The following is a 13,687-nucleotide window of genomic DNA, read 5'->3' as shown; positions in this document are numbered from 1 at the left end:
ACAGTATAACATCAAATCAGTTAAACTGTGAGATATCGATCTGGTCAGTTAAGCAGCAGAGGGCATTGTTAATCGGTTTCAGCTGCTTTGGTTTTAATGAAATTAACAACAGGTGCACTAGAGGGGCAACAATAAGACAACCGCCAAAACAGAGTCAGTGTTACTGTGATACCTGGAGCCTACAGAAGCTGCATGGGTAGTCCAACTCCTCCAGGATGACACCTCAATGTGTGTCATTGCCACAAGGTTTGTTGTGTCTCCCAGCACAGTTACAAAAGCATGAAGGAGATTTAAAGAGAAAGGCAGTTACTCGAAGAGAGCTTTGCAGGGCTATAGAAGGTCCTTAACCCATCAGTAAGACTGGTATCTGCTCCTTTATGTAAGGAGGAACAGAATGAGCACTGCCAGAGCTACAAATAGACCTCCAGCAGAACGCACTGGTGTGAATGTCTCTGACCAAACAGAAAGAGACATCACGAGGGTGGCCTGAGGGCTGGATGTCCTCTGTCTTCACCATTGATTGAAATCCATCATTGGTGCTTTTCACAGATTAGAGCAAGTTCAGCCTGAGCACACGCGACAGACGTGAAAGGATCTGGAGAAGCTGCGGAGAACGCTATGCTGCCTGTAACATTGTTCAGCATGACCTGTTTGGTGGTGGGTCAGTGGGAGCCAAGGGTGGCATATCCATGTAAGATGTAGAATGTGCAGTGGGTGCTGGGTAGGTTGATCATTTTCATTTTATGCTTCGGAAACAGATGGCAACGTTTCGCTCCTCACGCATTACCCAGTCCAGTATAGATATCCGTGATTTTGATTTTCTTTTTAATATCTGATGTGTTTTCAACGCGTTCCCTTAATGTTTTTTTAAACCAATCCAGTGTCCTCTGAGAGTCGTCTCTCTGATATCGATTGCTGCTTTATCCTAAATCTGAGGCGTGTTTATCTGCTGTTTAGGACTCTGTGGCGATACGTCCTGTGAGCCTTTACCTATGTTCTCTGCAATAACATGTTTGTGCACAAAACATTTCTGAACTGGTCATTTAAGTTTCCTGAATCTCTTTCCTGTTAGAGTGAACGTTGATTTAAAGGATTTCTTTATCACTTTGCAAAAAGGAACTCTGAAGAGCTGATTTGGCGTACTTTTAATGGTGTACCTTTTTCCGAAATGTATTGATATATGCCAAAAATATTTAGTAACATGCCAACTTGCTTTGCACTGTGTCAGCATCTCCGGCAAATAATGAATCGGCTTATATTTGAAAGAGGTTTGTAGATGGTTAGCTAAAGCAACTGCTGTAAACAGTAACTGTGTCCACTGCCAGCCTGCACAAGTTTGGAAAAAGGTTTTAGCAACAGCAAGGTGTGAAGATGTAAAGGAGCTGCTCAGCATCGAAGAGCTTCATCTGTCAAATATGCTGTTGGATGTTTTGGCCTTCACACCTGTACCTTACATTTCCCTGATCACAGAACTACAGCAAATAACGATCCCACACGTTTAGCTAAAATGGTAAAATCTAGAAAATTCTTAAATAGCCAAATCAGTCGTGTTATTCTGTAAGCCAACACTAAATTTAGCACTGTGAAGCCCAGTTTCAAAGTTTCAGCATTTCTTTTTTGGAGCTATGAATGATTATATTTAGACTCACCCTCCATAGGACTGTTCTAAAGGATTGCATTGGCTCATACCAGGCTGTAAACATGAGCAGACAGGGGGCTGCTAAGTAATCAGCTCACACTAAGCAGGAACATCTCGGGCTAAATCATTAAGTCAATGTAGAGTCACTTACTGTAAACGAGTCAGTTCCCAAACTCTCATGTTAAAATGGCCAAATATGTCGCATTTTTAGAGCCTGGTACAAAAAAGTTTGAATCCTTAGACCTAAACTTTGTGACAACTACACAGAGACTGAATTTATTTTATAGCTCAACCATTGTATTAAAACTTGAAGGCGCAGGGGAATAGCAGCTTTGACAGGTGGGCCAACACAAGCAGCTGCAGCTGATAGCTCTCTGCTCTGCCTCACCTCCACTAATTGAAAGCACTGAACTGGACCTTTTGACTGTTTTTGTGCTGTTGGTGCCTTTTGAAGCATTTTAATGGAATTATCCGACTAATGTTACGACTTGCTTTATGGTGCAGCCTGTACAAGAAAGGCGTGTTTCGCTCTTGATTCAAATATTTTACTATTCTGTTACTGGGCACTAATTAGCAGATATGTGTGTGTTTGTGTTGCATCCATGCAGGTTCTTGCTACGAAACTATAAACATGGTATTAGCCAAAATGCTAAAATCTGGCTTTAAAATGTGTGAGTCTGTGGAGACTGATTTGCTTTTGGGACCAGCCTCAAGTGGTCATGTGACGAACTGCATGTTTGCCATTTTTTGTGTTGGCTTCCTTTTTCAATCCTGGAAAAAATCCCATTCCAGTTGTTTTATTAGCAAAATTAACAGCGCGGACCGCAGAAGCGAACAAAAGAGGCTCTGTTACAGCAGTTTGTCTGCAGAGAACGAGAGCCAGATGCCAAACAAACAGGCTAAAAAGACAATGCTGTCCCATGTTCCTTTGTCTCTGTGGTGAACTTTGGTTCTGCGTAGCATGGAGAGGGCTGTAAGCTGATAAAATCCTTGACAACGCTGCCATTTATCTCTCTGCTTTGTGCAGCTGAACACTGCAAACGCAGTTTTAAAAGACTTCAGAAAGGATCTTTAATTAGTGTTGAGACTTTACAAGACTGACAGCTGCGCTGCTGTCTATGACAAAGAATATTTATTGGCCTCAATACAGCATCATAATATACGTACAGTATTTATGACAAGTATTAAACACAACCCAGATCTTTAAAAGAGTGAGAGATCCGTTGCTGTCTTCTGCTGCTGTGATTTTGTTGAAAGCATTTCAGCTTTTTATGCCTTCATCACTCAGTTTATTTTGTTTATCTCATTCTTTCTTCTCTTGATCTGCCTCTCTGTCACTCACGGCGCTCTGCTTATTAGCTTTGTCCCATAATTGAAGTTTCATCCAGAGATTAGTCATCGAGAACAATCAGTTCTAGCGGTTGGCATCTGCCCCTCTTTCTCGTTTCTGGGCTTTCTCAGTTTGCCACCCTTTTTTTCCTCGTCGTTAAAGACTCTATTCCACTTTCTGACTCTTCGCCTCTCTCCTTTCTTTGTCTGTCTCTGCCTGGAGCTGGGCTGCTCTATTACAACCCCAGTTTTTTCCTTCCTTCCTTCCTTCCTTCCTTCCTTCCTTCCTTCCTTCCTCCTTTCATTCTCTAGCTTTCTCTGTGGCTCTCTCCCACTCTTCATTTCCGCCTCAATCCCTCAACTCGAGCAGTCGATTCTCCCTGCACACAAAGGGATCTGTCTCTCTTTACTACACGCCACCACTGGCACAACCACCTAACCGCCACACTCAATTATTTCTGGATGCGTTCTGCCTGCAGGAACCTCCTCGCATGTCAAACAGCTTCATCACAGTGCTGGGGAGGCAAACGCAACCTCTGTTTTTGGACACTGATCAAGGAGGGTCTCTCCATCAGCTCCTTTTAGCACAGTGTTCATTTGTTCCCCTATCTTCCTTTCTAAAAGCACTGTAAGCCACAGACGGGCAATGATCTGCTACAAGGCTACGAGAGAGCTGTCGATGTGAGAATTGAGAGATATTGTTGTGGTTCTGGGGGAGCTTCGATGTGGAACTCTGCTTGTCTCTGCGTGCTGCTGCGTGGGTCTATTTCTGCCACAGCAGATTTTGCATTTCACTCGTGTCACTGTTTTCATGTCTGGTGAAGAGTTATTTGAGTGTTGCCAGTGTTGAGTGTAGCTTAGGTTTGACCTCAGTTAAATTATTACACTCTTGCAGGCACTGTGCTAATGAAGCCCCTTCAAAAACAAGCTGAAAACACTTCAGGTTTTCTAAGTGTTTGAGTTGATGACATTAAACGCTCTGTTGACCCAAATTAACAAACTTTCCACTTTATTTTATGTCCCTCATCTACATCTACACCCTCAGGGGTAGGGGTGCAGTACAAGTCAATTCATAGACAGGTACAGTCTTCACAAAGTCTTAACTGGGGCTCATTAATGTACAACAAGATCTCTATGTGTAGTTATTTGAGGGCCAAAAACGTTTCCAAGCAGTAAAGGAACAACTGTGCCATTATTTCATCCACAGTTCACCATACAACAGCACAGATCCTGTAGCACTCATATCAGACATGCATGGACAACAATCTATGATTAAAAACGGGTTTAAGAAGATCAACACAACACAACAATCTCTGAACAGACACGTAACCTGTCCAGCCGTCGATCATATGCTGACTCCCACAGTGGCGCTCAGTTAGCTTTCTTTTTTAAAGATGTAAAAAGGTGTAAAAAAAAAAAAAACAGACACACTGCCATCACCAGTGTATGAATGTGTGTGTGAATGACTGAATGTAGTGTAAAGCGCTTTGGGGTCCTTAGGGACTAAGTAAAGCGCTATACAAATGCAGGCCATTTACCATGTAAGGTCAGGAGAAGGCCTGTGTTTGACCAAAGAAAAACGATTCATTTCTCTTGTGGATTTTAAGGTTTTACTGGTTATTTAAGTTCAGTTAAGAAGATTTAATATATCTGACAGCTTTTAATGTGTATGTGTTTTCTGTAATGGTGTCACAGTGTTAGAAGCTGAGCTTTTGCTCAGTTTTTCCTCTCACAATGCAAATCAATCCATGTTTGAGTTGGCTGCAGGTCCAGATATACAGAGGTAGATTTGAGTAGAAGAGCTACATAAATATCAGTCAATTTCCAAATGTATGAATAAATATGATAATAATATATAATATAAATAAATTCTGTACCTAATTTTGACAGTTTTTTACTATTTAGCATGCATTGGATCACTAGCAAACCAGTCAGATATAGTTAGGGTTGGATTTTAACCAACAAGCCAAGTGTCAGAAACCTGAAGGAGTGGCATTTGAATCTGGTCTTTAAGTGGATGTTTTCCTTACAGTTCTTTTCATTATAATTTGTTTGGTTATACCAAAGTGGTGACAATTTTATATGACTGGTTACGTTTTAGTCTCGTAACCCGAGTCCTGCCTGTGCCTCTACACAGACCGCCAGCCTCCGGGTCGATATCAAGGGCTAAAGTCAGTTTCACTAGAGATTTAAGGCAAGTTTCCACAAATGTAAGACTATGTTTGCAACACCTCCAGGGACAAGAGAATAAAATAAGGAACTTTTTTTGTTTCTAAGTGTAGTGATATTCGTGTCTGGAATTTTTTCCCATTGGTGTTATTTGCCCAGGCTTTGTGATATCAACCTCTGAGACGGGGCCCTCTGCCCTCGGTTGAATGAATCTCCCTTGATGCGTGATAACTGCATGAAAAAAATCACAATTTCAACAGCAACACGTCAAACAACCACTAGGCCTCAAATGACTTTTGCATTCACTTCTCGCCATTTAACAGACATGTGAAAGTTCACTGATGAACAGGAGGCTGAATTGAAGGATACTTATGGATCATTATTTTGAGTGATTATTCACACAAGGCTTGTTGCAGAGGATTGGTCATCACGGCCATAATTATTCCCTGATTTATTCCCCAGTCATACTGTGAGATTGGATTTGTGGGTGACAAAGTGAGGAAGGCTTACAACGACTTTGGTGATCTCCTGAATTTTCCTTGCAATGTTCATCCAAGCTTAAAGTGGACCACACCAGCAGCTGTAGCTGAAAGCTTATACCAAACGATTTCACCAGTTTATGGATACAGCCACGCCATCTACTCCAGATATGGTTATGTATGGGTCCAAAAACCATCAACACTTAAGTCTCGTAGCTAAAGGAACCTACAGTAGGAAATATTACAAACCTCAGTATGTTTGAAACATGCTGGTCGGTATTCTCTTCGTCCGCATGGCTACTTGTTGCTTTCTGTTCCATTTGCCCGAACTGAACTTGGTAGAAGAGCTTTTGTCCATTTAGCACCCTCGGCCTGGAACAAACTGCAGAAGGAAGGGAAAATGACTGAATTCATTTCATTAAGTGCTTTTAAATCTAAACTACGAATCCTTGAGGCCAAGTCCATAACATGTAACTGTTTCAATTAGATTGATTGTCATTTTAACTGACTTTTTTATTTGAATTTTATTGAATTTTATTTTTTATTTTATTTGTATTCTTTCACTTATTGTTGCATGTGTGTTGTTGCTGCCTGTGTTTGAGTAATTTCTGTAACTGTGAGACATCTGCTGCTGCCTATCTTGGCCAGGTCTCCCTTGAAAAAGAGGTTTTTAATCTCAATGGGATCTTCCTGGTCTAGTTCATTGCCTGTTTTGTTGCTTCATGTTGACAGTATAGTTTATGGCCAACCATATTCTCTCACCCCAACCGGTCACGGCAGATGGCCCCTCCCCTCCCTGAGCCTGGTTCTGCCGGAGGTTTCTTCCTGTTAAAAGGGAGTTTTTCCTTCTCACTGTTGCCAAAGTGCTGCTCATAGGGATTCATTCTTTAAAAAATTCTTTAAAAAATAAACATATGTGGCTGTCATTAAACTTCCATCTCAATGGTTGCTTATTCTCATGTATGTATGTTACCCATCACATTTATACCTGAGCATGTGTCATCCTTCAAAGCTCCCGTGGTTTTCTTCAGATCTTTCGCCACCGCTCCCAGATCAGCTGTCACTTCCTGTAAAGTTTCTCCTCCTTCGTATTGATGCCTTCATCTACGTGCCTTTCCTCACAGGAATTTGTTATTGTGGGGAGTCCACATCGCACATGACATTTGACATCAGTCATCGAGCCCCCTCTCGCTCCCAGTGGAGAACATCTCACAGCTATAGGTAATGGGGCTGAGATGAGAGCTGAGAGTAGGAGAGGCAGCTCGTGTCTTTAATGGCTCCCTAAACGGCAGGTTCCTCATTTTAAAGAAGGCCTGTCGAGGATTTTATTTCGACTTGTCACTGTGAGACTAATTGATAGAGGAACGGTTTTCTTCTACTTCTACTGACATTTTCTAACAACCATTTTCCCCGCTGCCTTTTTTGAGGTATTATGGCTGAGAACTCTTATTATATAGGTCCATATTGCTTTGAGACTAGAATAATTTGATTATTTTTAAATATATGTCTGTAATCGTGGCGTCGGCAATCTTGGTTTCATGGCACTTGATGCACGGAGAACCCTGCAAGAGTGATTTAGTGTGTTTTTTGTGGTTCGTTTGTTTTAAATGAAATTATGGAGTTCATCAACATCTAATAAGCCATAGGAAAGCCTAAAGAAGTGAGGGGGTGTGTAAGAAAAGGAGAAAATGGGAGTAGGGAATTTGTTTTTGGTTTTCTTTCTTTGTAATGGCCTTCTTCTCCGGCCCATCAAAGACAACTTTGGACAGGAACATCTATTTACTGGGTGAACCTTCAAAATAGATTACTTTTTCTCTTTTTCCACAAACGCCAATTTCCAGGGCTGAAAAACGAAAGCCAGCTTTCAGACGTGTCAAAATCTGCAGTTCGTCTAATGGCCCCTTGAGGCTGTCAACAATTCGTACAGACTCCAGCGTTAAAATTCGAAACTTTATAGCCCTAAAAATCTACAGAATGGTTTTTGGGATCTATCCATACCCTTTCATAGATCATATTAAAAATCTGATATATTTTCTGTGTTCTATAGCGAGTACAGGGTTTATTATATTTTATTTATATTTTTATCTACATTTCACACAGCGTACTGGCATGTTCAGAATTTCCATATATATAGTATATATTTCTTTAAGTGCCTTTTCTGTTTTCTGTCTTGCAACAAGCCCTCTCAATTATCTTTGTGCTCTTGGTGCCTTTGGAAGCATTTTGATGGGATTAGCTGAACAATAACATGACCTGCTGGTTTTTATCACTCGGTTATCATCTGCATTAAGTCTGTGACTTACACTGACAGCCCAAACTAGCAGCCTAAACTTGTTAGCACTCTTTTGTGCCTGTGTAGTCGTTGCCTGCTCAAATAAACAAGCATCACAAAGGCCAAAATACTAACGCTGAGCCTTTAAAGTATGGCCACCAGCGAGGAGGTGCTACACCTGAACGTCTACAGCGTCCGCTCCTTCCTCATTAACTGTTTTATGCTTCTTTTGTTTTCGCAGCTCTCCTATGGTTCCAGCTCACCAGCCCTGTCCAACCGCCAGCGTTTCCCGACATTCTTCCGCACGCACCCGTCAGCCACCCTTCACAACCCCACCAGGGTGCAGCTCTTCAAGAAGTGGAAGTGGACTCGTATCGCCACCATTCAGCAGACCACTGAAGTCTTCACTTCCGTCAGTACCTTTAATCTTCATCACTCTTTTGTCTTCAGCTCTCTCTTCTTGCTTGCTCACTCCTGGCTTTATGGCCTGAGCCTGGCTGCTTGCTTGCCAGCCTCTGAATGTTTGTTTATGAGCAGGCCAAGCTATACACCTTTAAGCAATCTCTCCTGGCGATTGATGGAGGATTTTTTTTAAAGTAATTTGTTGGAGTATTGCTTGTGAGAAATATTGATCTGGCAGGACACTCTCCTAGCCATAGCGATCGATACCAGCGTCACTTGGGTTGGTGGAGGTTAATGATTCTGCTCGCTCTTCCTTTCCTCCCGCTTCTCGCATTCTTCTTCTTTCCAGTCATGTCTTTGTCAAAAAATCTATTCTCTCCCATGCTGTCTTGTTGTTATTTATCATACATGCCCACAGTCTCCATCCCTCTCTTGGTGTTTCTCATGTACACTTCAGATTTATTTATTTCCCCCCCTCTGGACTTAGCTGCATTTCTTTTGTCTTTCTGTGTAATCTCAACCTGCCTTCTCTCTTCATCTCTCTGTTCGGCCGCCTCTCTAACCTCCTCTTCCTCCCCCCTCCCTGTCTGTCTTCGTCTGTCCTTCCCTTTCATGTGGCAGACTCTGGATGATCTGGAGCAGAGGGTGAAGGAGGCAGGCATCGAGATCAGCGTTCGCCAGAGTTTCCTCACCGACCCGGCTGTCGCTGTCAAGAACCTCAAGGTGCTTTGATTAAAAATTCACCTCAGCTGCTGGTCGTCTCGCTCCCCCCCTCCTCTCCCCCTCTCCTTTCTCCTCTGGCTCACAGCTGCACACGATGCCATTAGCATAGATTTGATAGAGGAAATTAATGCGCCATGCTAATTAGCAGCTCCCGAACAGCAGCATGTGCCATCCTGTGAAGCGGCAAGACTTTGGCACATTGTGCTGCCACATCAGACTGCACTACTGAAGTTCTATTGTTGCTGCTGATGTAACTAAGCAATGTTTTGTTATGATTTGATGCAGCGCCAGGATGCTCGGATCATCGTGGGGCTCTTTTATGAGACCGAAGCACGGAAGGTGTTTTGTGAGGTTGGTACCTTTTCCCTGCTCAATTGATCCCAGAACGCCCAACCTGACTGGCTATTAGAAGAAATTGAGCTCTGTAATGGGCTCTTTGAATGTCTGAATGAACATCCTTGTTTGGCAGCGATACAACACGCTCAACTGGGAATAATTTATCTTTCTCTTCATCCTTCTGTGCTGCAGGTGTTCAAGGAGAAGCTCTACGGGAAGAAGCATGTGTGGTTCCTGATAGGCTGGTACGCAGACAACTGGTTTAAGATCAAAGACCCGGCCATCAACTGCACAGTCGAGAACATGACGGAGGCCGTGGAGGGTCACGTGACCACTGAGATCGTCATGCTGAATCCTGAAACTGTCCGTGGAGTCTCCAACATGGTGGGAATGCAAATCGCTCCTCTATTTAATGCATTAAAGAGATTAGTTGTATTAATCAGGGAAAACATGTGTAGCTTGATCGACAAATAATGAGTGTTGGTAACTGGATTACAGAGAAAACATCGCAATTCAAAGTAATTAAGGCAATTTGATTGAACGATGGTGTTTAATGAGCTTATAATGACATTAAATAGAGCTCACCTGTTCTTTGTCCAGCACTTTGGGGATCCGGTAACACATACAATGCTTTGGTTCATGTCTACAAACTGATGACATTCCCATCAGCCTCGCCTGTGCTTTTGTTGATTAGCAAAAACACAGATTTATACTTCTTGGCTGCCACCAACTTCTTTGAAATGTTTCAATATTCATATTTAAAGTATTGAAACTTGATAAATTTCCAGCCAATTTTCCAGCTTTGTGGTTTGTGGCAAATGCCAGATATAGCAGCGATTCAGCTATAGATAGTAACAGCTGTCAGGAGACGGCTCCCGACAGCTCTGATGGAGTTCGGGACATGACCTTGGTGCAGTTGCTGTAACAGATTATTGAATTGTAAAACCTTAACTCTAACTGTGTGACAACTCACCTGCATGAGTTCCAGAAAAGTAGATTGTGATTAAGCGTAAGGTCCTCACAAATCCTGTCTGTGTTGGGAAAAGGCCTAATTCATAGTTATGAATATTTAATGAAGTTAGCGCTGTTGTGCCGTGCGCACAAATGTGTGTAAATCTGCACAACTCCGATGCTTTGGAAACGTGCAGGTATTTAATGAAGTCAAACAGCTGGAAGCTGGAAGGGCGCTTTGAGGCTTAATATTATTTGGCATGTTTGTTTGGGCAGCGTGAGAGAGTGCAAGAGTGAAGTCAAAAGTGCCAGAACTGTGAGAGTTGGCAAACCTGCATAAAAATGTAATAGAAAAGGAAAGATTTTTATTTTTAATCTCTTTTCCTTTCCTACACTCATAAGGCAGATTCAGGATGCTCTGCTCCTTTGCGAGACGTGGTCCAGATCAGATGGGTGCAGTACGCACCAGGTGTCAAAACCAGCTGTACCAAAAATCGGGGAATGTAGAACTGTTGAAAACATAACACGAGGGAGCGTCACTTCACTCATGCCACGCCCGTCTCCTCGGAAATCTGTGCGTGCAGACAGATCTCGACACTCGCATCTGCTTCCTGGCACGACAGCTGAGGTTTTAAGACAGACGGGTGTGCAGAATGTTCTTTTTGTCTGGGCTCTAAAACAAAACCACCGCTAACATCAAGTAATATTTCATCTTAAAGTTAGCTGGAGGAGCTGTAGCTGGAGGATTTGTTGCAGACTGTGTATTAAAGTGGGGATAATGATGTAAGTGTACACGGCCACGGCAAACAGCGCATGTGGGAGGGTTAACTCACGTGTACAGTACAGATGTGCGCCTGATGTGAAGCGCCCTAAAAAAGTCCAGGCACATTCATTTTTCCTTCTTTTTTTCCTCAGTTCAATACCTTCATATCATTTTGTGACGTCCCCAGTTTGCACATAACCACATCTTTCACCTGACTTTACATTTGTGAGTGAGGTCCACATACCTACATGGTGCGAGATAAATGGGCAGTCAAAGCCCCAACAAGTTCTGCTTTGAACGGCACGCAATAATGAAAGTCTTTTTGCCATTGTGACAAACAATCATCAGAAACTCGCAGTGCATGACGCGTTGCCCACTTCTCTGTTCATTGGTCACAGTTTAAGGTTGCCCTGTTCCCAAAGTATTTCCAAACTGACTCTACTGGAAATCGCTGGGTCACAAATGCCATCATTACAACTATATCACCACAGTTGTTCTTGCTGGCCTAAATGTTCCCTCTGCTGGCCTACAGCATTGCATTTTATAATTTTGAAATGCTGTTAACGTCTCATTTTTATAAAAAAATATATATAGAAAACAGCCTAAAAGAGCTGCTAGTTGTTTGTGGTCTCTGTATGCTCCTCTTTTCTCTCTTCTCTTCCCGTCACCCCACCACCACCAGTCGCAGCAGATGGCTGCTCCTCGCTGAGCCTGGAGGTCTCTTCCTGTTAAAAGGGAGCCGTTCCTTCCCTCCATCACTGTGTCAATAAAACTCAATGGAGAAAAAGACTTTTAAAAAAATGAAAAGGACCAAACAAGTGGTACTGATATCAGTCGGTTTGTGCTCTGTTCTACTAATTGGAGTCTGTCTCTTTCCTTGAATTAACAGTGTATGCATAATATAATCAAATCGAACCACACCTGAAATCTTTACCTGGAGATGCACTTAGTGCTCTTTAAAGGCACTTCCTCTGTTTAAATATAGTTCACACCTGTCAACACAATTTGAACACAACCAGCGTGACTTAATGTCCAAAAATCCTGGGCATGGTGTTTAAGCAATGTTAACTGAAGTTGGTCTATGGCCAGGACTTAGTGTGACGTAATGTCATTTTCCTGTAATGCTGCTGTGAGTCAACCAGGAAAGTCATTAAGAGGTGGCCCGGGAAAAGGCGAAGCTTCCTGAGGAAAAACGGGAAAGATTAGAAGAAATATTGGAAGTGAAAACAGCAGCTGCACTCATCTGAAAACATTCACGTTTTAGTTAAAATATGCAGAGAGTAATTACAAAAAGTATTTTATTAATGAAATTAAAGCGATTAAAGCATTTTTGGCTCTTTTTTTAATTGCTTTAAATGTAATTTAATTTGCTCGCACCGCAGCTTCAGGCGATCGCTTGTAAATAAACAGCTGTGATGACTTCCTCCTGTCCTGTTGATGTGTATTCTGAGCCGTCATTCATTCACTGTTGCCAGGTTTCAGCTCTTATATATCTGGATCCTCGTGAGGCACGAGTTATTTCAGGAACGGCTGGCATGTTAAGAACAATAAAGTCATAGCTTCAGTGAACTTTGCATGACCTGAATCGATAATGTGTTTGCTAAACTGCTGAGAATGCCTGGGAGTTTATGCATTTAAATTATCAGCAGCTCGCTTTTTCTCATTTTTGTCCGACGCTCATTTAGCTTCTCAGGTGCAGTCGCTCTCCTCTGTTTACCTGCTCTAATCCTCTTACGCCGTCTCTTCTTCTCTCCCTTTTCCCTTTTTTCTTCGACCTTCTCCGACTCTGCCGGTCTGTCGTGGATCATCCCGTCATTCTTCTTGTTTACCCATCTCTCCTTTACCATTTCCTCGTCCTGCCTTTTCTCACCACCACCCTCCCCTCCATCCCTTCCTCCTTCCCTTGCACTTCATCAGCAGCTGTTGTTTATATTCATACAGCACCTGCCACTACCTGCTGCTTTAGCTGTTGACGAGTGCTGCTCAACGGGCGATAAGAATTACAGCCAGAACTCCTGCTCCCTGTCCGTCTATTCAAATTCAATTTCTAAGTTTGAAATTGGCATAGCACTCTTAGATAGAGCACTCAGATTAAACTACTATGCCAATACTGCAGGGTCTGCAAAGCACATTGTCAGCTAGTTTTCAGAAGGCAGTGGCAGATTTAAATGCCAAATGCCAAGGTGGAATTTCAATTAGATGAATTTGACATAAGTGAATTGGAGTGCGTGTAGGCCTAATTGGCCTCAAAGAATCCACAGAGACACAATGATGAATGGTAGCAATAATTTCCCATTGCGCGTGTATCCAGGCTTTCAGCGGGAGATAATTTTGATTGGTGTTTAATCACAAAATGAGTTCTAAACTCAAATGCTTGTGAGAAAAGGAAAAAGTTGGCCTGTCTTAAGATTACTGTAAGAGTGTAGCAAAGCAATAAAGATGCCTGGGGATCAACCGCAACCAAAGAAAGAGATGTGACAGATATGTGTGATACAGTTAACGATCAGCTTCCTCACCAAAGGTTAGATGAGACGACTAACAGGGCACGTAAATGAATATGAGGATGGAGATTTTCTTTTTTCTTTGTACAATAACTTTCAATAAATAAAAATGTTACTTTCCCA

The 13,687-nt window shown here is 42.4% G+C and overlaps 1 protein-coding gene across 4 annotated transcripts in view; it reads left to right on the top strand.

The window, feature by feature from the left end:
- Positions 1 to 13,687, top strand: part of gabbr1a (gamma-aminobutyric acid (GABA) B receptor, 1a) — a 141,341-nt gene that overhangs the window by 64,692 nt on the left and 62,962 nt on the right. For all 4 annotated transcript variants that reach the window (XR_013973533.1, XM_080897364.1, XM_080897362.1 and 1 more), the window contains 4 exons: positions 8,130 to 8,300; positions 8,912 to 9,013; positions 9,299 to 9,364; positions 9,542 to 9,733. Coding sequence is in view for 3 of the 4 variants with exons in the window: in XM_080897364.1 (XP_080753490.1) it covers positions 8,130 to 8,300; positions 8,912 to 9,013; positions 9,299 to 9,364; positions 9,542 to 9,733 (531 nt within the window). In the remaining variant the exon portion in view is untranslated. The remainder of the gene's footprint in view (positions 1 to 8,129; positions 8,301 to 8,911; positions 9,014 to 9,298; positions 9,365 to 9,541; positions 9,734 to 13,687) is intronic.

This window comes from Rhamphochromis sp. 'chilingali' (genome assembly GCF_963969265.1).
Source record: "Rhamphochromis sp. 'chilingali' genome assembly, chromosome: 11".
Lineage (NCBI taxonomy): Eukaryota > Metazoa > Chordata > Actinopteri > Cichliformes > Cichlidae > Rhamphochromis > Rhamphochromis sp. 'chilingali'.
This window is presented reverse-complemented; position numbering and strand designations above follow the sequence as displayed.